The sequence below is a fragment of the Thermobia domestica genome, chromosome 2, assembly GCF_964235325.1.
Source record: "Thermobia domestica chromosome 2, izTheDome1.hap1.1, whole genome shotgun sequence".
Taxonomy (NCBI): Eukaryota; Metazoa; Arthropoda; class Insecta; order Zygentoma; family Lepismatidae; genus Thermobia; species Thermobia domestica.
This window is the reverse complement of record NC_137455.1, coordinates 51,682,818-51,710,079: the sequence shown is the minus strand read 5'-3', so window position 1 is coordinate 51,710,079 and position 27,262 is coordinate 51,682,818. Positions and strand designations below refer to the sequence as shown.

General features: G+C 35.4%; 1 protein-coding gene across 3 annotated transcripts in view; it reads left to right on the top strand.

The window, feature by feature from the left end:
* LOC145672067 (cilia and flagella-associated protein 47-like) overlaps positions 1–27,262 on the top strand; it is a 169,158-nt gene that overhangs the window by 99,058 nt on the left and 42,838 nt on the right. For all 3 annotated transcript variants that reach the window (XM_081741318.1, XM_081741327.1, XM_081741309.1), the window contains 2 exons: positions 13,350–14,632; positions 22,966–24,907. In XM_081741318.1, the coding sequence (XP_081597444.1) occupies positions 13,350–14,632; positions 22,966–24,907 (3,225 nt within the window). The remainder of the gene's footprint in view (positions 1–13,349; positions 14,633–22,965; positions 24,908–27,262) is intronic.

The window sequence follows — 27,262 nt, the reverse complement described above, 5'->3', positions numbered from 1 at the left end:
CCAAAAGCAGTCGTTGGACACATATCAGTCATTTTCGATTATTTTTAATTCCTATATTCTTTAAATATCAAGTAGTGACCTTTTTTATATGAATCCTCCGAAGAAATTGTGCTCCCTCAAAATTTTTGATCACTATACGCCTCTGTGGAGTACAAAAAAACTACGTAGTACCATAACATCGATTGCCTTGTGATATTTTCCGCATCCCTCGTTTAATTACACAAAGCAACAAATGGAATATTTTTATTCAGAGATTCGTTGAGTAACTCACGTGAAAAACCTTGTGTGGAAGTTGTAACATCTCAGGTCTAACCTGTTATGGTATTACAATTGTATATTTTGTTAAATCTAATATATTTCCTATAATTCATTCTAACAAACACCACCAAATTATATCAGGGGTAGTGGCCAAGGGCGTCGATCCTAGGGGGGCCCGGGCCCCGCAATGCTCATGTGGGTCCCCATGTATTTATATGAATATGTATATTTTTTTTAACAAAAGAGACACTGACCAAAGCTTAAAACCCACTTTATTTTAAATTATAATTTGTAACTGTTTCGGGTATCTAGCATATCCTTCTTCAGACACTATCGAAAATAAATGAAAATACAGACATATATATAAATATTGTTATGACAAAGTTTAAATTCTTTAACCGTCATATATATAGTCATTGTTATGAAAAAGTTTAAATTCTTTTCACAGACATATATATATATAGTCATTGCTGTACTTTTTTATTTTTATTTATTTATTTTTTTAATTAATTTATTATTTTTCTTATTTACTGAGGCCTTCAGCCAATCCCGTAAGTCTTCGTGTTCACTTTCCAATTAATCACGTTCCTTCATTTTTGGTTCTTATAAGGGCCTTTTTTTAATTTTCTTTTTCTCTATGCTATTCAAACTTCCTTGCCATAATTCATTAATTGGTAAGCCCCCTGTCCAGTTCATCAGTTTATCTCTTCCTACCTTCTTTATCCAATCCACTTCTTTCCACTTCCTTATTATCATTCTTTTCTTCATCTCCAATACTTCCGTCTTATCCCAATTAATTCCGTGATTCGTCTCCTTAACATGTTTGTATATGGCATTGGTATCTTTCTTCCTCCTAACATCATCTTCATGTTGTTTTACCCTTTCTTTCATTCTCTTTCCTGTCTCTCCTATATATGACATATCGCAGTCCTCACACCATACCCAGTAGATGACTCCTTCTTCCTCTTCATTAATCTTTTTAGTTCCTTTTCTATTCTTCTTCTTTATTGATCTTAATAAAGTTTCTCCACTCTTTCTATAAGTTCTGACCCCTCCTTTCTTCAATAAATTCTTCAGTTTCTCCGTTTCTTTTCCCATACTTTCTATGCCATGCCATTTTCCACTCTCATACTCTTCATTCTTCTTTCTCCCTCTCTTCCTCTTCCTGCGTTCTTCTTCCTTCTCTAACTCATTCTTGCTGTAACCGTTCTTCTCTAACTGTCTGTAGAATTTCTGTATGCTCTCCTTCCTTCCTTCCTCTTCGTCCTCCAGCATTTCTATTCTTCTCATCATATTTGTTATGAAATTTCTCTTTGTACTCCTATCCACGTCGCTCCTCTCATGGCAGTTCACTCCCGCTGAGCACTTTTTCTGGTATCACCTCGTAACCAGCCCTTCTCCTTGTTTTATTATGGTCATGTCTAAAAAGTTTATTCTTCCATTTTCTTCCAACTCCATGTCCAAGCTTATGCCTTTTTCTTTATCTTCCACAATATCTTTGAAGTTCTCTAATTGTCTCCTAGTCCCTTTCCACAAGCCTAGAAAGTCATCCACATACCTACAAAATATGATCAAGTTCTTACACCCGTCTTCTTTCACCTTTTTCTTCCATTTGTTCATAATTATTTCTGCCAGTACTGGGCTCAGCCTCGAACCTATACTGATTCCTTTTCTTATTTTTACCACTTTCTCCCCTATTATACAATAACTGTTTTCCCATATTCCCTTTAAAGCCTTAACTACTTTCTCTTTTGTCCATCCTTTTATACTTTTACTTCCCATTTCTTCCTCTATGACACTTATTATTGCTTCTCTGCTAAGGCTCAAGTTTTCTGCCTCCAACAAGATCCACTCTTCTTAACAATTCCTTATAAGAACCAAAAATGAAGGAACGTGATTAATTAGAAAGTGAACACGAAGACTTATGGGATTGGCTGAAGGCCTCAGTAAATAAGAATAAATAAATAAATTAATTTAAAAAAAATAAATAAATAAAAATAAAAAAGTACAACAATGACTATATATATATATATATATATATATATATATGTCTGTGAAAAGAATTTAAACTTTTTCATAACAATGACTATATATATGACGGTTAAAGAATTTAAACTTTGCCATAACAATATTTATATATATGTCTGTATTTTCATTTATTTTCGATAGTGTCTGAAGAAGGATATGCTAGATATCCGAAACAGTTACAAATTATAATTTAAAATAAAGTGGGTTTTAAGCTTTGTTCAGTGTCTCTTTTGTTAAAATAATCAATCCAAAGCCATAAATAGTATATTTTTTATATGTATTTTTAATGAATATACATTATTTGGCATAATTTGAATTCAATTTGTCTTAAAATCTTCATATATGGCTTCTTAGACCCTTGTCTACAACCAAATACACATCTGAATGGGCCGCCCCAAAGTTACAGAGAAATTAGCGAACTTGGTAGTGACCAGTCTTAAAGATTGAGAGCTACTTGACATTTCAGAAATTATTAGAGGGAGTTGGCATGTTAGAAGAACTTGTAGCTGTCATACAAAAAATCTTGAAACCCTACCATATTTCACCATGTGCACATAGTCTTGAAAGAGTCATAAAACATTTTTTCCATCTTGCAAGGAGTTGAACAGTGTGCAACTTTCTGGGACGTCTTGCTTGCTACCTGCTATCGCCCTCCCGCTGACATAAAAGAAAAACCAGTTCCACCTCTTCCGAAACAACGGATTCTTTTGGACAGGGAATGGCAGTGCGCCAAAATACACATTTTTAATGAGGAGGTTCACTGTTTGTCCACTAGAGTGCAGTGCTGCATAGGTGGAAATACCTTTCTTACTTTCAAGAAGTTGTAATATGTACACAATAAATAGAAAGATTGGGTTTCAAGATTTTTTTTTTTTTTTTATGACAGCTACAAGTTCTTGTAAAGTGACAAGGCCTCTTTAGTGGCCTACTAATCTCTTCATTAGCCCGCAAGAGGGAGTCAGAAAATAATTAAAATGATTGATATGAACAGTATGATACTCACCAGCGCAGGCTACCTCTCACGGTTTGCTGATCGACTAAGGGTTTGCGATCGATGCGTTGATCATTCCTTACTGATAAGTATGAACAAGTCAGTTAATACAGGATGTTACAAAAATTTCTTATAATATTTTGAGAATATATTCCTGACATCAAAATAAGAAAAAAAAGTTCATATAGACCTGTGGTCGGAATTGCATAGTTTCGTAATTACAAGGTGCTGAAAATGTGAAAAAAAATGAACGTTAAAGGTCCATAGTTTCACTACTATAGAACCGCTTGTAATCGGGTCAAGACATCACTGAGGAACTGGTATGTGAACTATTCAAATATCAATTTTTCAGAACATCCGGTACTTGCACAATCATTTCTAGACAGGCTGTTTGGGAGTACTTGATCACTCTCTACCTACCTCTCTAAAAGTTGGTGTGCAAGTACTGGACCATTCTTATTTATTTATTTTGCCTGTTTTGACTTACAATATGGAGAGTATCCCCTATAAGTTCTACAGTTGTTAAGTATATAAATGCAAATTGTAATTACAGCTTATTACACCATTTGAAGTACAAAATTATAAGAAACATCACATGTTAAATTTGTTACATCATTACATCATATTCATACATCGTTATCATTTGCAAATTCCTGAACTGAATAATATGCTTTAGAAAGTAACAGAGTACGAATTTTGTTTTGAGTATTAAAATTTACCTCTTTATAATGTGATGGGAACATATTATAAAGTCTCGTACAATTTAAATAAACATTTTTTTGGTACTTGGAGTAATTTTGTTGTACTACGTAAATGTCGTTTAATTGCCGCGTGTTGTATGCATGAATATCTCTTGTTTGTACAAACATCTATTTGTTTTGTTTCACGAAGTGTATAGATTTATATATGTATAGGCTTGGAAGGGTTAAAATTTTTTGTGATCTAAATATTTGTTTACATGATGTTCTTTTATTTAGTCTGAATATTATTCGTAGTATTTTCTTTTGTATCCGAAATGTTTCTTGACTGCATGCGGATGACCCCCAAAAAATAATTCCAAAACTGAGGAGTGATTGAACTTTTGCATAGTATATCGATAATAAGCTATTTCCTGAAACTGTATCATGTAACCTAAAGAACGCAAAACATAAAGTAGTCAATTTTTTATTTAATGTTTTAACATGGGTTTGCCAAGACAAATCATCATCGATGTAAACACCAAGTAATTTTGTTGCATTAGAATACTCAATTTGTTTTCCATTAATGTTTAGCGAAGGGAAGGATGGATTATTTCCTGGAAAACGAAAGTTTATTGCGACTGTTTTATCTGTATTTAGGAGAAGGTTATTTGCATTCAAGCAAGTAACTATTTTGCTTATAACCTTTTCTGTCTTTACCAATACCAACATGAATATTTCGATAGTTCACATACCAGTTCCTCAGTGATGTCTTGACCCGACTAGGATAGGTTTTATAGTAATGAAGCTATAAACTCTGAAACTATCCACTTTTGAGCATAGGTCCTTATGAACTTCTTTTCTTATATTGAAGTAAAGAATTTGTTCTCAAAATACTGTGACACATTTTCGTAATACCCTGTATACGTAATGTTTTAAGTAGTCTTCTACACGACTCTAGTGGTAAAACTTTTACTTTAAGCCTTTTCTTTGTTCATTTGCATTTGGTTAACTTACTTTGCTGTACTCTTCAATAATGTATGCCGCATTATTTTAGATATTGTGTGTGTTCGTAACTATTTATTAAGAATGTATCAACTTCGTTATTTTAGATATTGTGTGTGTTAGTAACTATGTTTATTAACTGTGTATTGTTCAACTTCGTATTGAATTGTTTATTTAAGATTTACATTCTACAACAGAAGAAAATAGCATATTGTGTATAAAGTTCAAATATAAAACGTGCTATTTCCTTTTGTTGATGTATATACAATTTATAATAACAGAATAATAGTAGATTCAAAATTTAAAGGAAAAATTGCGTTATCATCATTGAGATGTGTTACCCGATTGCTATATAGCTCCATCTCCTACGTTGCCAAGTTCATCATAAAAATGGAGCTTCTAGCCATGTTGATACTTTGCATATCTTTTTCATTCATGTTCATCACAAATTGACGCTCAAAAGCTTAATGTTTAGATGTTGAACGTATTCCTTTAAATTTTTTCTTATATGCTTGACAATTTCATGTTCAATAAATTGATAATAGACACTATTGAATACATATTAATATATCCAAAGAGACCAAAAAAAAAAAAAAAAAAAACAAAAAACAAGTAAGTTCACAAACTATTTCAAAGTTTACTCGCCTCTTCTTTAGTGTGGCTGATTAAAGTTTCGCTGTTAAACTGATTCCATAATACTATAGAGTTTTGTCATTGTGGAGGAAAATTTGTCGGCCTGTACCTTTCTAGAACGCCATTCAATTCAACGAATTAGTTTTACGTAAGACTATTGTCTTCACGACAATATTTCACTCGTAACCACAGAAATTAGCACAAGAATTGCGTGGTTGATTTCCTATGCGCACAAATTTGTAAAACATTCTCAAAGAAAACAGTGTTTACGAGGAGTGTACGTCGAGAAATTTTCCATCACTGAACAGAACAAGAAGAGTGAAAGAGATCACGCAAACAAATCACAAGTTAATTATTCTACTTTTATGTAGGCTGATAAAGCGTATGGAATGGATCTTACAAGATAAAAATAATACTCACCGAATGTTTCCCTAGAAGCTGAAAAACTTTTTTCAATACTTCGGATACTTCAGTGAGTATCCTTTATTGAGGGTAATAAACGCTTAATACGATGCTATACAAACAGTTTTTTTATTTCTTCAGTTTGTAACTTCAATATCAGTCGGTACACTAAATTTTTGTACGAGATAACGCATTTTTACAAAGTGATGTCTTTTTCTAAAAAATTATTTTCAAACACACAAAAAGAAACACTTTCATATGGGGACTTAACAAATTCATTCATTTCCCCTTAAAATTATGCTGTTTGTAAAATGCACTTACACAATTGTTACCTATTTTTTTTATTTTCAGGTCAATGGGAGTATTAATATCTCTTTGGCACTATTCTTGAAGTAGAATTCAGGCTCCTTCACATATTTACTAAGGAACCATGTGTAGTTCATTATCCCAACTTGTATTTCCAAACATATTGTAATAACCCGCACACGATTCTATTTACAAACAATCAACACGTGCTTGTGTTTATAAACAACAATACTTGCGTCCTACTACAAACTGCTTCAATGGGGGATGACAAGAACATCAGCACCACTACTAGTCATGTGATGAAAGAAGAACACTAGCGCCACCACTATACTGGAGCAGATATAAAACCATGAGGACCACTACATCTGATATGAGTTCTTGGCTGGTCAAACTCCACTCTCTCAGCTTGCCTGGAGCTTTGAGAGGTACCTAAACCAACCCAAACCTTCTAGCTTGCCTGGAGCTCTAAGGCCTCCTAAATCCACTCCACTCTGCTTGCTTGGAACATTGTGGGATTGCCAATCGCAGCCACCTAGCTTGTGTGGAGCTTTATGGTTGTTTTAACTCCTTTCTGCTAGCGTGGAGCATTAACAATCCTCAATCCACCCCATTTAGTTTGCGTGGAACTCTGTGAGTATTCTTCCCTCGATAGCTTGGGCTTTGAGACACCTGTTTATCCCAGTTATTAGAGAATTTTATACTTTTTCTAATGAAATAGTGTCATATTGGTTTATAATAGGAAATTTTGTAATAAAACTGGTAGTGGGAGAAAACGATTTCCGTGTGTGATTACTCTACTTTCCACCTGCTTAGCAGAACTTCACAATATACTGTTTTATTTATTAATTTATTTATTTTCATAAATGAACAAAATTTGTATAAAGAAATGTAAAAGTCTTAATGAATATTAGCCAACATAGTAATGTCCTTGACACTATTCTTCCAATCAAGTAGAATACTCCAAATTCTAAGGAATTTTAAATAACTAATTTGGGGAATTTGAAATTAAAGAATATCAAATACTTTCGTTACGCTGATGATTCGCTGATAATTTACAAAACTGATGATAACTTTACTTATCTGATGACATATTGCAATTTTGGAGCCTACTAGAACAAATAAATTCTAAAATTAAATTTTACCCTGGAATTGGAAGAAAATAACTCTATTAATTTCCTTGATCTTACTTTCTACAGGCTTCACAACAAATTCTAGTCAAAAATTTATAGAAAACTTAACTGTATAATTGTGTATAAATGAATTGCTTTCTGTCAAAAGGGCGTAAGTAACATTCTTTACGATTATCACTTTTTTTTTAAAGAAATGAGTATTTCAGAGGCAGATGTAACGATTTGTGTTAAAAGAACGTTTGTTCTTTGAATCGTATTGAAAATATAAGGCATTGAAATATGCGTTTTCTGTTAAAAGGAAGTAAATCCACACATACGCCCTTTTAACTGGAAATCAAGGAAGCAGGATCGTAATAATGAAGAACATTACACAAGAATATTACCAGACACGTTGTGATGTTTAACCCCTCATACTTGGCTACATTGCTATTCCGGAGGGAAACTTATTGTTTTCACTCCATCCGTTGTTCCATATGACCATGATTTTACCATCTTCACTCTTGCTCACACGAACTCTTGACTCATGCCAAAGCCGGCCATGCTTAAAAATGAAATGAAATGAAATATTTAAGTTTTACGTCCCACAGGTATGCCGGTTAGGCTAAAGGAGACGGTGAGGATGAGAGATGAGTGAAATGGTGGAATGAAGAAAATGGGAGGAAACGGGAGAACCCCGAGAAAACCCACGAGCACGATGTTTGTCCACGACAAAGTCCATACGGCGCGAGCTGGGATCGAACCAGGGACCCCAAGCACCGGAGGTGAACGTTCTACCACTGAGCCACCGCGCCTCCCGGCCATACTTAAGTCTCCATCACAGACTATTGACAGTACTCTCACACTCTTCAAAGACTATTTGCTATGCCACATTCTCCACAGGTTATTCACTATTACAATGGCAAAAAAAGAACATCAACACTAGATTGAAGGAGCACTTACAGGAGTCAAGAGAAGGTAAATAAGAAAAAAAGTTCAACACGATGTACAAGATACCAAAGTTTTCACACCATGCAACATCACCTATTGAAAGGAACAGTTTTAAGTCAAGATGGTCAAGATGAAAGCTTACAAGAAGTGAATACAAATACTCGAGTTACCTACAAATAACAAATTCTAATAAGTAAAATATGTAAATGCACTTATACAAAGCATGAAGAAACATTGGCGCAGTGGTAGAACTCTTACTTCTGGTGAGGGGGTCCCTGGTTCGATCATCGGGATTAGGATTTAGATTTCTGGGCTGTCAGCATCTAAGGCTATTTAGCCCGTCACGTACATGAGGGATGACGTCCCTAGGCGAGCACACAATCCTATGAAAGGGAAACAAGAAAGGATTGGAGAAAGAAGGAAGCGGCCTGGGACCCTTGTGTTTGGTACCATCCCCAGATTTGCCTGGTGTGAATGAGGGAAACCGAGGAAAAGCCTCACTCAAGATGGTTGGCCAGAAAAACCTGTTATACTTTTTCGACCGTGCCCGCATCGGGAATCGAACCCGGGATCGCTCGTACCAAAGGCGAGAGCGTTAGGGACTACGCCACACTGGACCACTTCGATCATCGACCAAGTAAGTTTGTGGTGAACAACATTGTCTTCATGGTTTTTTTCGTAGTACTCCCGTTCAAGGGCGCCCATGTTGTTTCCAAGGGGGGGCAGGTATAAGCGACATTTCAAAACTAGTTTCAAATTTTGCTGTAACTAATGTAAAAATTCTATTGGATTTTTGATATTCTGAAGTACAATTTCCTCTAGGGGGGACGAGCACCCCACCTTGCCCCCCTGATGGGCGCCCTTGCTCCCGTTTCCTCCCACATTCTGATTTCACCGATTCCTCCATCATTATTCACTTGCCTAAATCATATTTTTCCTTAGCCTAAAGAACATATTCGCGTGACGTTAAACAAAGATTTTAATTTCATTTCATACACTAAGCGTAATTCTGAAAGATAGGAATGCAGCTATAGCGTATCTCCCCTGAAACATATGAAGATCTTATTGCTGAATATGTTCTGAGCCTTAACGGTCCTTGAAAATAGATCCCGATAGAATTTCCGAAATATTGGATATTTTAATACACATAGGTTCTCCCAATTTTCCTCCCAATTGGCAATACAACTTCGAATTTTCCTCCTGATACAAAATTTGTTGTAAATATCTAGTAGAAAAGTTTACAGTATAACTATTTATAGTATCACACGATTCATTGAGCTGAGCGAAGCGAAGCTCTTATACTCGGGTTAGCCGTTTGGTTGTCCGCGAACTCCTCCTAGACCGTTTGGCCGATCTCAACCAAACTTAGCACGCTGATAGAGTATGTCGTGCTGAGTGACAACATAGGTCGAAATCAAAAATCCGATGTACCATCGAGGAATAATGACCGAAAAACGCTTCCTCCTAGACCGTTTGGCCGATCTCAACCAAACTTAGCACGCTGATAGAGTATGTCGTGCTGAGTGACAACATAGGTCGAAATCAAAAATCCGGTGTACCATCGAGGAATAATGACCGAAAAACGCTTCCTCCTAGACCGTTTGGCCGATCTCAAGAAAACTTAGCACGCTGATAGAGTATGTCGTGCTGAGTGACAACATAGGTCGAAATCAAAAATCCGATGTACCATCGAGGAATAATCACCGAAAAACGCTTGCATAGACTTAACATGGGGAAAAAGTTTTCACGCGATTTTTTTTGTCAACAATTAAAAATGGCATTTATTATTGCATAATGGCCAGGAATGATTACGTAGTTTAAGCTCGCTCAGCTCATTTCATTGCAATCGGGTGCATCCATTGCATTGCTAGTATTTTTTATTACTCCGAAATTTCTTTATACAAGTTTTGTTCATTTGTGAAAAAAAATACTATATTTGGAAATACGAGTTGGCAACAATGACCTGCACATGGTTCCATAGCGGATATGTAATGAAGGCTGAATTCTACTTTAGAAATAATGCCGAAGAAATATTAATTGAAGTAAATTACATTAGATTTATTGTTTTCATATGATCATTACATGTCAGTTTTGAATACATAAAGGCACAAAATTTCATATTCATAACATGGCGATGATACATATTTTAAAAAAAAATGACAAAAAAAATTAGATTGAATCTAAATTGACGTCTTGTTAAGTTTTTTTTTTTTTTTTTTTTTTAGCTGAGTAGTAAACCTACTTAATTAATATATTTTTCAACTCGCATGAAAATAAAATTCTACCCTGTCTATTTTTTAACTTTATTTGGTAGACTGTTGTACATTATTATTCCTATAACTATTCTATCAGGCTTTGTTTCCATTTTGTACTAATACACAATAACACAATGAGCAAGGCTATGTGATAATATGTGAAAAAAACAGTATCACGTAACAGTTTCAACACAATAACTGTGTCTTCATCAGACTTTAGTCATGATCAAAGTCTGATGAAGACACAGTTATTGTGTTGAAACTGTTACGTGATAGTGTTTTTTTTTTTTAACATATTATCACATAGCCTTGCTCAGTGTGTTATTGTGTATTAATATTATTCCTATATAAATAGAAGTCTTTTCAAATATTGTCATTCTTTATGAAGGTGTGCGCTGCGAATTGCGATTTCAAGTTTCGTAATTATGAATATCAGAGTGTAAAGAATGATCTTGTAGGTTATTTCTTTTCTTTTCTTTTTTTCTTTCTTTTTTTTTTTTTTGTTAGCATTAATACATTGCATATATACGAGGAGCAGTCAAAAAGTTCCTGAAATTTTATTGTGGCTCTTAATTACCATAATATGAGTACATATTTACTTAATCGTCTTCAAAGTAGGCACCTTCGGAACACACGAACATTTGCTCCACTGCTCCTGTGGTTGCTGGAAACACCGACGATAGTCCTCTTTGGGTATCTACCGAAGTTCAATAGTCCCTGAACTTCGTTTGGATGTTTTCTACGGTAGCGTAAAGGATATCGGTGCTGTTTTCCTTAAAGCACTGACACCGTAAACTGATTTTAAGGCTATCAAAGTAAGTATCTAAAAGCGGATTCCGCCAATTTGCACAGGACCTTGATGTTTGTGCATTGTTTGAACCACGACATTGCAACAACTCATCACCACATACTCCTCTGTTGAGCTAAATTACTCGAACACTGACTGTTATGACCTGTTCACACTTATATTCATAACTAGGCAACTTAAGGACTGCACTGTACAAGATTCACTGTGATTGTATCACAAATTCCGGGAATTTTTTGACAGCCCCTGAGATATATATATATATATATATATATATATATATATATATATATATATATATATATATATATATATATATATAAAGATAGATAGATAGATATAGATATAAATAATCTTTAATTCTTCGTATCATTTTCTACTGCAATTGCAGAAATGTGTATGTGATAAGTAAAATGATATTTTTCTGCAATTTGAAGACTATTGTTTCACTAGACGCGTAAGTAAAAGTTTGCATAATAAACAGATATATATATATATATATAGATAGATAGATAGATAGATAGATAGATAGATATAGATATAGATATAGGATATATTTACTCAGCACAGAAGTGAGCGTACTCATCATTAAAATCACCAAAAAAAATCTACTCCATAGTTTAATAATGTGTGCTTTTTAATTTAACTTTTCATCTAACAAGCATACACCTAAGAAATAATAATAAATAGATAATAATTATTATTTAAGTGCACTTTACACATAATTGAAATATCCCATTTAATTTTAATGGGGAATGAATAGGGTTGTTAAGCCCCAACATAAAAGTTAAAAGTCATTTCGTTAAATATATTTTATCTCTTATAGAAATTTAAAATGTTCGTTGATATTGAAGTTACAAGCATGTGTAGAACCTTTTTCATAACATATATTAAAACTTTCTACGATTCTTGATAAAAGGTACTCGCTTAAATATTCGAAATATTGGATAGGTTGTTTTTTGTGTGTGTGTTTTTTTTTTAGCTTCTAGGAATACAATCAGGTGAATATTATTATTATTATATTCTACATTTAATTTTCAGGATTTATCACACTGATAAATCTCTATAATATATAATCAGCTTAGCAGCAAAACTTAAAATCAGTTATACTGAAGAAGAGGCGAGTATGTTTTGAAACTGTCCATGAAATTAAATTTTATGTACGTTCTAGTTAAGAGTTTTTCTCTTATCTATTTGAAAATTGTATGTTCAATACACAAACTTTAAGTCGTGTGTATTAAAAAAAAAGAAAAAAAGAAAGCTAGTACTCACCACAAAAGACACAAAATACTTTAAGTAGCGCTTTCGGAAGACCCTTCTTTCATCTTCAGTTTAAAAGCAATTCGAAGAGGATATAAAATATGGGGGAGAAATGTGGATACGTAAAAAAAAAAAAAAAAAAAAAAAAAAAATGGATAAAAGAATTTTAAAAGTGAAGCACAAGTCTTCTGTCAAAAAATGAACACATGCAAATAGTCATTCATTCGTCGCTGTTCACTGCTGTTCACTGTTTTTTCCCTACCTTTCAGACGGCGGAAATATGCAGTAAAAATACTGAGAGAAATAAATGTGATTTGGAGTAGTTTTTTTTTTTTTTTTTTACTATATATTTGAGCCATCTGGAAGGTAAGGAAAAAAACAGTGAACAACAGTGAACAGTTGCAAGTAAATGATCATTTGCATGTGTTCATTTTCTGAAAGAAGACTTGTGCTTCACTTTTTAAATTCTTTTAACCATTTTTTTATCTATCCACATTCCCCTCCATGTTTCAAATCCTCTTCGAACTGGATTGAAGCTGATGATGGAAGAAGGATCTTCCGAAAGCGCTACTTAGACTTAGAAGAATAGTGTGTTTTTTGTGGTGAGTACTACTAGCCTTTAGCTTTTACATTTCGTGTATACTGATGTTCCTTTTTAACACTCTTTTTCAGTCATTATTCATCCAAACAAAGAAATACTTTGTCAAGTGTACTATGATCCAACTTCAACAACTTCATTAGAAGGTCTCCTAGAAATAAGCACTGATAGTGGGGAAACCCAAACTATCAAGTGTAAAGTCGTAAGAACTTCTGCTCCGAAAAGTTGTCTTGATCAGCACGTAATGAATTTTAAAGATGTTGGACTGAATATCCCAGCAGAAAAGACAGTCACCATAGAGAACAGTTCGAATGAAGATGTACTGTTTAAGCTTTCAGTTACACTTCCAGATAGTTTAAATGTGGTTCCCAGGTTAAGCTTGCTCACAGCCAAAGAAACAATGCCTTTAAGAATTATTTGGACTCCCAGAAGAATTGAAGATATGAAATGTACTCTTAAATTTTTGGTCAACCAAGCCAAGCGCTTGTCCTTGGCTATTCAAACGAATGTGTCTTGTTATCCGAAAATTGTTATTGAGCCTGAAGAAATATACTTTAAAAGAACTCATATTGGCTCATTTCGCACAGTAGCACTAACAGTTGAGAATAAAGGAAATTCAAATGCTTTTCTCCGTTTCCGATTCACGGAAGATGAATTTCCCGGTTTCTTTGTATCATTGTCGTCACACGTTCGAGCGCCACCTACCGACAAAATAGACATACTTCAAGGAAAGAAAGAAACATTTTACCTTCATTTTGTTCCATCAGAGGTCTCTTCTTTCAATTTTTGTCTCCCATGCATAGTGAACGATATAGTGGGACCTGCAAATCTAGAAGACAAAGAATCGCGATTAGCTTCTCATTACATTAAGGTAACAGAGATTTCAGGTCGTATGAAGGATATGCCAAAAGACCAATTCTTACTTACAGAGGTCATTCCAACCGTTCTTATCAATGCAACATCAGCAGTAAGGCTATTATCATTCTCAACACTAAATTGTGACTTTACTAAGTCAAATGCAAACTTGGAGCATGAAGTTAAAGAAATTACAATAGGTAATGTTTCCGAGGCTGATGTTTCTGTAATAATTGATGTAGGAAAGTTGAAGAATGGACCTTTTTCGATAAGACACTCTGCTGCCATTGACGATGAGAATGCTCAAGAAGAAGAGTTAAAAATTGAGATAGAATCCCAAAAACAAGAAGTGATCTACATACAGTTCAAACCTGCATATTGGAGTACATTTGAAGAAGAAGTTCCAGTGTACTTGGTAACATCAGGGATAAAGGCATTTTATAATTTCTTTTCTTTGCAAGGGAAATGGTTTCAGGCTCAATTGGAGTGTCTATCCTCAGAGGTAAAGTATAAATGTTGTGTAAATGTTAGTATTTGTGTATATTGGACTAACACAAAAGCAACTTGCACAATGTGTTCTCAACCCTGACACTCATGAATGTAGTATTTTTTTTTTTAAATGCATAAATCTACATATTAGGAATATACGTACCTTTCCTAATGTTAACATTTTTCATTTAACATCTGACTCCTTAGGCAGGAAGTATTGGGTAAACAAAAAAAAAAAAAGTTCGGTTTTCACATGAAAATAAGATATCTAACTAACTAACTTTATGGTCTATGGAACACGGAAGATCAATGCCGCGTTAACAAAAGCTCTCCACTGACTTCTGTCCTTAGCCAACTGGATTCAGTTTCTACTTTGTATTTCTATTACTGTGAAATCCATCTTAATATTGTCCTCCCATCTGCACCTACGTCTTTCTAATGGTAGTTTTCCGATTGGATTTCCAGTTATAACTTTGCAAGCGTTCCTACTTTCTTCCATTCTGACTAATACAATGGTGCTATTCAGCCGGTTCGCACCGGTTCGGGCGAACCGGTTGTTAAAATATTTCGAGTTCGCAGAACCGTTTGTTATACTGAGATAAACCTACATACACACACAGACAGACACACATCAGCAAACCAAGTTTGAAAGAAAGAAGCAAAAGAAATTGTGTTTAAACCTGGCAGAAACTATTTTTAAAATTTGAAAATTAAACCATGCAGACCGTTTGTTCACGATTGTTCTCATTAAAATTTCGTTTGTTCAGAATTTATAAACAATTTATATCAAAAACAAAATGAGCGATGGCAATTTCACGTAGCAGAACCCATTTTCGGCAATCGAAAATAAACCATGCAGATAAGATTTCTATATCTTTCGTATTTCTATTAGCATAGCAAGTGTGTGCATTGCAAATTTCAGCTGGAAGGGAGAGCTTGTAGTATACAAATTTTTCACAGCCAAAAGCAATTGACTCATTTGAACAACATTACTTTGCTCTGTACATACGAGAAGATTGATGGAGGGCAGGAGGGAAGGTAAATTTTATTTTAAGTGTCTTTGTTCTTAGAGATTCTTACAGCTACAGGGTTACGTACGATCTCTCAGAAGAAGGTATAGACGTTTATTCTTTAATCTCAAATGCTCAGATGTCAAGAATGAGAACTGAGATCATATGAGTGAAGCAGTGAAGGTTATTTACATTTGAAACTCATACATACCATTATTAGTCTAACAATTGCCGATCCATTGCTGGATGAAGGTCTTTTAAGTACTTTTTGACAACTATCTATCTTGGATAATTCGTTTCTAAGATATTCGAAGTGCAACATAATTTCGTCACACCATTTTATGCTGTGTAGGTCGCTACATGTCATAAGAGTATTATATCTATCTACCTATCCTTCTATTACTATACCTCTCATATATATATATATATACACAGAGAGAGAGAGAGAGAGAACCGGTTCTTAAAAAATTAGAATAGCACCACTGACTACATGACCTGTCCATCTGAGCTTCCTAGACTTGATTATCCTAACAATGTTTAGTAAACGGTTTAAATTATATGGTTCCTCGTTATGAAGTTTCCGCTCTTCTTGGGTCCGAATATTCGTCTCAAGATCTTGTTCTCAAATACTTTCAGTCTACGTTCTTCCCTCAGAGTAAGAACCATACAGGACAGCAGGCATGATTATCGTGTTATATATTTTAAGATTCAAATTCCTCGACAGCGTTTGCAACGATAAAAGATTTTGAACTAAATAATGTCATGAATACCCTGCTTTTAGTCGACATTTAATTTCTTCGTAAATATGATTTTGGTCTGTTAATATTGATTCTAGATATTTGAAAGTATCCACTTTGTCGAAAGTATTGTGTGATATTTTAACATATCCATAATTTGCAGTATTACGATCTTGACAAACTTCCATGTATTTTATTTTCTCTACATTGAATTCTTAACCCATATTCCTGCAAGCGTTTAGATGAACTCTGCATTTCGTTCTATTGTTCTCCTTTCATCCCCTACGCCAAGTAAACCTTGTGGTGGACAAACACCGTGTGCGTAGGTTTTCTCAGGGCTCTCCCGTTTCCTCCCATTTTCTTCATTCCCCGTTTCCTTCATTTCTCATCATCATCGTCTCTTTTAGCCTAGCTGGTATAATCGTGGGACGTAAAATTTAAAGATTTCATTTCATTTTTATTTCTATCATCCTCTATTATATTTACATCATCAGTATACGCCATAACCTGATGAATACTATTCAACTCTAGGCCCTGGTTGCTGTCTTTCATTTTCCTTGTAGCGTATTCCAGGACGAGTTGAATAATAATGGCGACAAAGCATCTCCTTTTTTCAGGCCATTCTCGACGTAAAAACTCGTAGACAAGAATATTCCTAGTCGGACTTTATTTTGAGATTCATTTAAACATATCTTAATTAATCTGACTATCTTTTTTTGTAAATTTTATAAGATCGTTGTATAATTTTTCCCTTCTAACAGAGTCGTAGGCCTTTCTAAAATCAATAAATAGTTAATGTATTCCCATTTCTTTTCGATTATTTGTCGAACGGTAAATATCTGGTCGATAGTTTGTCAATTTTGCCTAAATCCGCACTGGTAATTTTCAATAATTTCATCCGCATATGGAGTTACTCTTTCTAATAGAATGTTTGAAAGGATTTTATAGCATGTTGATAGAAGAGAAATGCTCCTTGTGAATTGGAATAGCGATTGATTCTTTCCCTCTTATGGCAATTCCTCTTTGTTCCAGATAAGGAGAATGAGTTTATGTATCTTGTTCCACAATTTTTCGTCTCCAGCTAAAATTAACAGCCTGAATTTCGTCTATACCCGAAGATTTGTGTTTCTTCAATTTCTTTATAGCGATTTGTACTTCTGTTTGATTAAACTCTGGAATGCACAGTTCTGCTGTGTGGATTTCTTTTTATCCGTGAACATTAGTTTTTGGATGTATGTTAACAAACCGTCAAAGAAATCTTTCCATTTGTTCAAGATGCTAAAACTAAAATACAGTTTTAATTTTTACTTGTAACTTTATTGCAGAATTTATTCGTTTTTTTTTTTCCGCCGTATTCTGTCATCTTTTAGGCAATTTTATAATTCTATCTTCCTATAACTTTTAACCAAAGGAAAATTGTTCTAGGTATAGTTTACAATCTTCCAGAATATTGATTTTTTTCTTTGTCAGTAAGTAAATTTTGTAGATCTAAGTAAACGGAAATTCGTGTGTGGAATATCTGGTAAACACGGCAGATATACCAGAACTTGCCACATAAGCTGTATCAACTTTGTCTGATTGCCAAACAAAAAATAGTTTTGCGTTCTATTGACTGATTCCGGACAACTTTCGTAGAATGGTTCCTTCAGTTAACCAAGTTGTAAGAGGGGGCTTGTCGGAGTTAATAGTTTGTTTTTCAAAAGAAATTCATTATAGAGGACTGTCAGTTACACAACGAGTGAAGGCCGACCTTTGAAGTAGGTTATTTTGCTTGCCTCACGATCTCAGATGTTGCACATCCACTTTGTCATTCGTCTCTTGTTGTAGTATTCACCTTTTATCATTGTCTCATTGCAGAACATCCACTTATTATAATGTGTCTCATTATGGTACAGCATTCATTTTATGTTATCCATCTCATTATTGTGCAGCATCCAAATTTTATTTGTTTCAAGGTGTTTGAAAAGCGGAACGGAATGTTTGGGATATCATCCTGTTATAATACAAAGTTACAGCCCCAAATCTGCGTTCCTAATGGAATTCTATGCCTCACTTAAATGTTGTGAAACACATTTTTGTTCATTATTCCATTAATTCGAACTAAATCATCAATTCGGTAGTCTGTAAAGCATCTCCAAACAGTGACCTATCTTCTCCGTGCCTTGGTGTAGGTGTTACATGGTCGGAATAAAAGCGCTTCGGATAGCATTGGAAGGCGAAAAGTTGGAAAATGGTTAATGCTCGGCCTTTCTGTGTAAGAGGGATGAGATATTAAAAGTTACTAGCATGGTTCGGTTAATTTTTAGTACATTAGCTTTCAAAAATCTGCACGAGGAAATCACCAATCGGGATCCGCAATCGTAATTTCACGTAATTTCAAATAATAAGCTACTCCTTTTTGTGCACATTGTTCCCTATTAAAATAATTCAGAAACTATGTAGAATTGAAATAAATTATCATAATAGTTGAAGGAAATTGTTGTTGAGTACACTAAATTTTATGCTACTGATTTCCAATAATGACAAGTTTGAAAAGAACGGTCAGGCTGTTAGAAAGATTTTGAGAGAACCATGTTGTTATAAATTTAGTAGTTGCCTATTGTCACAGTAAGTTGTCAGTTGGCCATTTTAGTATTTGTGTCGGTTTCGGTAGTTTACGTTGTGTTTAGCTCTACGTTGCGTTTTATTGTTTGTGTTTTTGTTATTAATGTTGTTAAATACATTATTACTTACCAGTTAATAGCTTATTAATTAATTAATTACTTTAACAACTTAACAATTGTTCACAACGTGGCAACCCAGCCGATTATCTGCTTTTAAAATATATTATGTCCATTACACGATGTCTTGTGTCCGAATGAAACAGCCTCTCCCATACTAGTGAAATGTCATAAATCTTCTTGTTTTGAGCGGGCTATCCAATTAAAAAGCAGAAAAGCTAGTCGCTTATATTTCAAGGCTTCTAACCTTGAAATTTGCTCTTTACTGGGGTATCTCTGCATCAATACGTTCATGTAAGATAGCTAGGTGATTTAGTATATTTTCAAGCATGCGAGAGACATAATCTCAGATATTTTTCTTGTCTTAAACATTTATCGTACTGAAAAGTGTCTGCTAACTTAAGTATTCCAATCAACCTTAGCGCCTTAAAATTCAGTTTAGTTCACGGGAGAACGTCATGGCCTGTCGAGGTTTCTCTTTTTCGGAGTAAGGATTTTCCATACAGAATGTTGGTAAACCTGAGAGTATTCTTTGATGATCTCCACATCAATAACTCAGTACAAGATCAAGATTATAGTCACAACAGATCCAAACTAGTATCACATTATGATTTTCTTTAAAGTTATCATGGAGGAATCTCAGAACTCTAAGATCTATGTAACGTCATGTATCATCTTCCCAAAAGACTCAGGCCAGTCGGGTAGCATTAGAAAATGATTTCTTTCCTACCCAAAAAGTCTGATAGTGTCCGTACTCTATGCTATAGTAACCATTTTGATATCCGCCAAGATCAGAGTGCGAAATCCTGGGAGGGGGGGAGGTCGATCGGGAAATAGCATAAGAAAATGACTTCGTTTCCATCGGAAAAAAGCCTGATATTGTCCATGCTCTATGTCTATGGTACCCATTCTGAGATCCTCCAAGATCACAGTGCAAATCCTGGATGGCCTATGTTATAGTTTTGAGAGACAATGCCCTTCCCCACTAATAACTTGCTGAAAAATCAATAAAATATCAGACTATTGTCAGAAGGCTACAAGCCTACTTACTGTAATGCAATTAACATGTGTTTTACATTTATTTAGTGGATTAACCAATGGTTATCAGTATCTCTAATCATATATAGTTTTGTAATTGTGGGTGTTCAAATATGTGAACTTTCTCTGTCGAACCAGCACGAAGATTTTTAAACATTCATTTACTGTCCGCCCCCTCCCCCCCAATCACACCACTACCACCACTTCGACTGTTATGATTTCGCACTCTGGACTCAGGATGTTGAGTAAAAGATCCTTGTCAGAAGTTATTTTAAGACGTATAGCTTCAAGAAGTTTTTACCTCTACAGCTCAATGAAAAAACAGAGATCTTCATCAATTTAATTCAATGAAATCGTGAAGTATTACTGACAGCGAGTCTAGTGATGACATACATCATAGATGTGAGCTGCAACGTAGAGAATGCAACACTCCATCTCCAGTCTCTTAAAAAAATATTACGTAATAAAACACCTCAGCTACACATATAAATAATACAATGATTAGCTAAAGAGCTGATTGAAGCTTGTAGGCTTATATCCAATGATGATTTCATAAAAAATCAAAGTACCAATAAAGCGAACCATCCATTTCTGAAACTAAAAACTAACTGATACTTCCATTCATAGAATTTGATTGATTATAGTTTAACGTTCCTTTCCGACACCGCGGCTATACGAAACGTAAACCTGCAGCTTAACATGGTATCCAAGCCACATGAGCTCTCAATAGAAGTCGAACCTGGGTTCTCGCAATAATAGGCACCGGTACAAACTTCTTACCAGCCCCTTTATGACCAGTATTTTGAAATATGTTATTCAGAATAAAACATCGAACATCGAAATTTTTCAACAGCACCTTTACAAATACGAATTTCCATTGTATTATACATTAAGAGAGATTTTTTGACAACTTGATAACAATTAGATTTTATTGTGAAACATGGTTTTCAACAATAGAAATATATATATATATATATATATATATATATATATATATATATATATATATATATATATATATATATAAAATTTGCCTGAATTGTGCGGCATAAAAATAGCGATAAATTTAAATTGTCCATCTATTGTTAACAACTCTTAGGCATTTCGTTAATACAGTGTTTGTTGCATTGTTTAATTTCACGTTCCTAAATGGTGCATATAACAAATCTCTTTAAACTTCCAACTTCCTTCCTTAGGATTTCTTAAAGCAATTTCCTGTAATTGTTGAAGTATAACTTTAATGAGTAAATTTCATTTTGTAAATCCAAATTTGTCACGTAAGAATTAATATACTTTCGTTCACCTGTTTTGATAATTTTAAAGAAGTGACAAATACTGAAATACAATAAAATGATCAATATCAACTTCAGTTTCTCATTTAGAGCACAATGTATGTATTAAGGTTATTAGTGAATGTACTAAGGATATGCAGACTACATGTGATAATTCATTTTTGTCCACGATAGTACATTTTCTTCCCATGGATGATTCCGAATAGATATACTTCACTTAGGTCTATATCATAGGGAATTTTAAGGGAGTACCGGTAATTTTATTTTGTGCAGAGTTGGCAACCCTAATCAGCATAATGAGTTGGTTTAGTATTAATATTATTACTATATGATTATAGAGTATTATTATTATTTATTCTAATGATGCTACTAATAGTGACTAGAATTCACTCATTTAGCATCATATATTTTGTATATTAATTTTCAAAAATAGTACTAGAAATTATTTCTTTTTCTTTTCTTTTTTTCGTAAGTACTGGATCTAAACTTAAAGAGTCATTTTTAACAACTGGTGCTGAGAACCTGAGAAATTTTAACAACCCGTCCGGGCGAACTGTTGCGAACTACTGAATGATACACTGGTAATACGAGATACGAAACAAATACGAGACACATCCAGAAAGTAACTTTCCCACGCATTCCATAGCTAGCAAACCGCATGTTGCGTGAAGTCAGGGCCGTACCGTGGGGGACTTGCGGGGCGACGGCCCCGGGCGCCGAAGTAAGGGGGCGAAGAATTCGGGAGAAAAAAGGAAAAAATAGGAAAAATTGCTTGGAATATATGTATGGGGGCGCCGTCGTATACTCTCGCCCAGGCCGTTGATTTTCCACGGCATGGCCCTGCGCGGAGTGACTGTGTGGCCTTCACGTGAGAGAGTAAAGTCCTAGCATAGCGCATGCACCAGCGGAACTTCCCTAGTGCTCTCAGTTGCGTCGTGACAGTGGTTGAAGATGGGCATTCCTATTCCAGCTCAGCCGCGTGTGAAGTGCGAGCATTGCCAGGTAGGTGCCGAAGCAACTGACTCCAGAACACAAAGCAAGGCGCATGGGGTCAGCATTAACATTTTTGCAACGACCAGGATGAGGGATATGAGTTTCTGGACTGGATTATCATAGGGGATGAAACGTGGGTTGCTTACAGGACTCATCATGCATATTTTGGCGTCCTGCTGCAAATTATCTACATCAGCAAAACACCATCTGCTTGCTCATGACGTTAGGTCCATAGATCTGGCACATAGGATGGATTTCAATTGGTGCTATGCCCTGTGTATTCAAAAACTTTGTCACTGCTCACACTTGTTACGTGACGGGAGCTGGAATAGGAACGTCCATCTTCAACCGCTGCCACGACGATACTGAGAGCACCAAGGAAGTTCCACTGGCGCATGCGCCATTCTAGACCTTATTCTCTCACGTGCATACAGTCGCTTCGCGAAACATACGGTTTCCTAGCTAAGGGACGCGTTGGAAAGTTACTTTCTGGATCAACTATTACAGTTTATATTTAAAGTATATTTACTTTTGTATTCTATTTTCTTTTTTATAGGTTATATTTCCACCAGTTCCTTTATGCATTGGTTCAGAAGCTGTTGTGATCATTAGAGGAATTAATCTAGGTGAAGATGTCAAGATTAAAGCTATAATCAGAAACATTAAAGACAAAGACTTAAGCAATTATCTTCGCGTTATCTTCCCAGATGGCGACGTCTTGAAAATGGATGACAACAAGATTGGCTGTCTAGTTAAAATTGTATTCAAAAGCAAAGTTCCCGTTTCCTTTGCAACCAATATCATATTTAAAGCTAAGAATGTTGCCAAATGTAAATTGAGAGTAGTTGCTACTGCAGATAACTGTGTACTAAGCACTTACAATTTTTGTGAGGCTTTTAGTGAAAGTTATACCATCGTAAGGACTGATAGGAAAAGTGTTGATGATATTGATATGCCACCTAAATTAGATACTGAAAACTCTTCGCCTGTTCAGTATTTTACATACGGCACAGCTTCAATGAACTATACAAGACAACTAATTGAAAGCAAAGAATCCGAAGATAAGGAAGAAGCTAGTGAAGAAGAAGATGAGGGTAGACCCAAAATAAACGAGTTGTTCCTAGAAGCGGCTAAGAAGTGCATAAATCACGACAACTATCCGCTGTTTCCTCAAGAAGATAGCAGTGAAAACGGTATTGAAATTTACCATAAGAAAATAGTGAAAGCGCTTGAAGATTGGATGTTTGAACATGGCCTACGTGGAAGGACTCAGATGCGAATTCCCTCGGATGTTAGATCACTGACAGTAACTGGAAGAGAATTACTTATGAAGAAGTCTAGTAAACCCATATCTGACGCCAATAGAAATATTTATGATATATTTCTAAATTTAGTCGGTAGAGATATTTTGTCTGCTATGAACCTAGCAGAAGAACCACAAGAAACTATTCCTCGTGTCAAACACGCATATGCACAATATCGCACCATAATGAAAGCTATCACCTTGAATGGCGGTCTCCTTGCTCATATAAGACCAGAGTACTTAATGACTTACTCTGATTACGTAACATACATAAAAGAGATTCAGAAGAATGTAGAAGATAAAGAAGAAGGTGATAATGGTGAAGAAGATGAAGACATTGTCACATCAGAGAGCAGCTCGAATAGCACTGAAATCATCAATAGTTCTACCGATAATTATCTGTTAGATGAAGCTGTTTTCAACAGATTAACGATTCAATGTTGGATGGACGTTATGTTGCAATTCTGCAAATGCTTTTATCTGCGTAGAGTTACTATCAAATCGCTACTACAGCATAGGTTTCCACCAGAATATATTACAGGAACTTTTCCTAAAATAAAAAGTGAAGACGTTAAATGTGGCCGACATGATAGTAATGTGTATGGAGAAGCAGAGCGTATACTTCTCGCGTGGCTGAACTATCATTTTGAAGTAACTCGTTCTGTAGTTTGGCCGAAGGAAACCCCTCCGAAACGGGATATCTTGAATTTTACATCGGATTTGAGTGACGGGATTGCTTTAATTACTGTTACTGCAGCCTATTGCCCGTACTTAATTGACGATTACTTGTCACGTTCATATCCAATACCTGAAAGTTATGAAGAACGTTACCATAACATAATATTATGTTATCAAGCTTGGGAGACAATACGATTAGGAACTGGTATTCAGCCAAGAAATATTGCCAATCCTAACTCTGTCGAAATGGTACTTCTTTGTTGTTTTCTCTTTAAAGTTCTGGAAGAATATTATCCTCATGAAACCATTTCATTCTGTTGCCCTCTTACTCAACAAGCCAGTCGTTCTGTGAACTTAAGTAATCCTGGAACAAGGAAAGTTGTTTATTTTCATAATGCAGTAGGTCCACAAGTGAAAATGTTCACGGTTAACATGAGTAATCCATTCACCTTAGCCAAGAAAGAGAAAGAGACTGTTTCTATTACATTCATAGCCAAAACTTTAGCTGATGCTCGTGGTAAGTAAGATTTCAGCTTTTTGAGTAGTGTGTTAGAAAGAAAGCTTCGTATGAACTCAATTAAGACTTAATCTACTAACAAATCGCTTAATTTGATTTAGGTGTGTGTTAGCGCAGATGACGAATAATTGATTTAAGAAGATACTAATCCTTGGTATTACGTAGGTCGTGTTTGAGACAAGAGAGGGAATACGAAATATACATGAATTTCTCAAACAATCCTCAAGTCCAGCTAGTTATGGGCATAAATTTATTAATAAATGAATGTTAGTTTATGGCCAATTCACACTAGAATATACCTGTGATGAAAGTAAGGGACAACGCTTACTGGAACAAAAACGGTAATAGTGACAACACACAAAAACAGCAGAATTATTTTATTTGTTTTAACTGCTGTATATGTGTTAAGCATTCCTGAGTTATATGCTATTGTGTACAAACATATATGGACTGACTACAGAGTAATTAATTAATCTTGAATATTAGGAATACTCAGATCTAAGAGAATACAGGTGTAGGTCCACGTTTATGGAAGCGATTTTGTAACACACACCCTCGGGTGTAAAGCCATTTCCATCAGCGGTTTTATTCTATATGCCTATCCTGACTTTAGATAATAGTCTGACATCCGAGTTTCCATTAGAGGAGGCTTCAAATGAGAGATATCTGATCTAGTTTTAACCACTCATCCTTACAAACTTTCCATAACGATTGTATTGTGCGCGGATGACGGCGGGTAACAGCTCTCTTCAATAATTCAAAATCACAAAAGTCCACCGGTGCAGCATCGGAGAACTTGGCAAGGATAGCGGAATGTGAGATAGCATGGACACAAGTGTCATGCGCTTGGCGGACCATTTACGCCACAGTTGTACGAACCGTATGGCTGGACGCTTTGTCTTGATGAATGAAGGCCTTTGACACCTCAGTACCGTACAACGAGGAAATATATAGCCGGTATAATGGCTCCAGAACATGTTGTTGATAGCATGCTGCGTTAATTTTTGCATTATACACAACTTGATACAGTAGAAATTTCCCTTTGTGGCAACCACCATGAAGCTCTGGGAGAAAATTTTCGCAGCAAGTGGAAACCCAATGTGTCCGGTTCTTTTGATGATAGTACATGGCTCGGGCCCGCTAGGACCTGCGGATGAAGTTGAGAAATAGATCCAGGCCTCATCTAAGGTTACCACATTTCTACTTGTCACCCATTAAATACCGTTCATAAAACCGTCTGAAATGTTCCCTGCATTGACGGATGTGTTTGACTGTGAGTGTGTGAACATGTGATTTAAACTTTACTTTAAGCCGTAAATCCTGGGCGATTACCCTCTGCACAGTTCTTTTCGAGCTCCCCACTGTCTTAGCAATGGCTCTTTTTGTCGGCGGATTCTCCTGTGTAACCATTTGTTGCCCTTGTCGAACCACATCCTTTGTCCGTGTGGGACAGGGATATTGTTTCCTTACCGCTGTGTGCACACCTACTTCCTCTGGGGGTGCATGTTTGTTGCGTTTGATTACAATGGCAACCCCTTTCTTTGAAATGTTGAAACCCTTCCCCAAACACTGTTTCACAGTTTCACTGTAGCTTTACCCTTTCGGGAAGTGCTGAGACGTAGCCCTCCCAGAATGAGGTGACTTTTGGAGTCTTTTTACGCTCGGTGCACTTCACTGTCTGGTAGCGTCTTCTCCACACCTAGCTTCTAAGTGCTCTGTTTTGCTTTCTTACCGTGCAATTACAGCACCCTTAACGAACGTTATACTTCGTTTCCATAAACGTGGACCTACCTTTGTATTTAAAATTACCTAAAAATCTTAAATCAGGTTTCGAGGGAGTAAGGCGTTTTTTGTTTTTTTTTTCTAACCGTATTCTCATTTTTATTCGTGAGATTGGAATTGATAACGCGCTCTGAGGGTTTTCTTTTTACTGTTATTGCTATGTTTTAAGTTATTTTCTTGTCATCTATATTTTATGTTTTGATATTTTTTTTTTCATTTCTAGTCTTTTCATGACCTTTATTTTAATTTTTATAGATATTTTGTTTTAATCTCTATTTTTGTCGAACTTATATTCCGAACCCTACTTTTCTTTAGAAGTTTTATTTCCAATTTTTAATACTTTGTATACGAGGGCTATCCAAAAAGTCCCAGACGTTTCGGCCTATCGCGGCAGTGGGTGGGACTAGAGTCGCCATCTTGATGTCAAAACGTTGCCACACTCAGTTCGCATCCAGCTGTGGTAGCGTGAGGACTGTGACACTCTTATTATGCTTTCTGTGACGTTAACAATGTGCACTGCAATAGGAAATCCCACCTCTTGTGAGGTTCGTTCTGTGATTAGGTGTTGGTTAA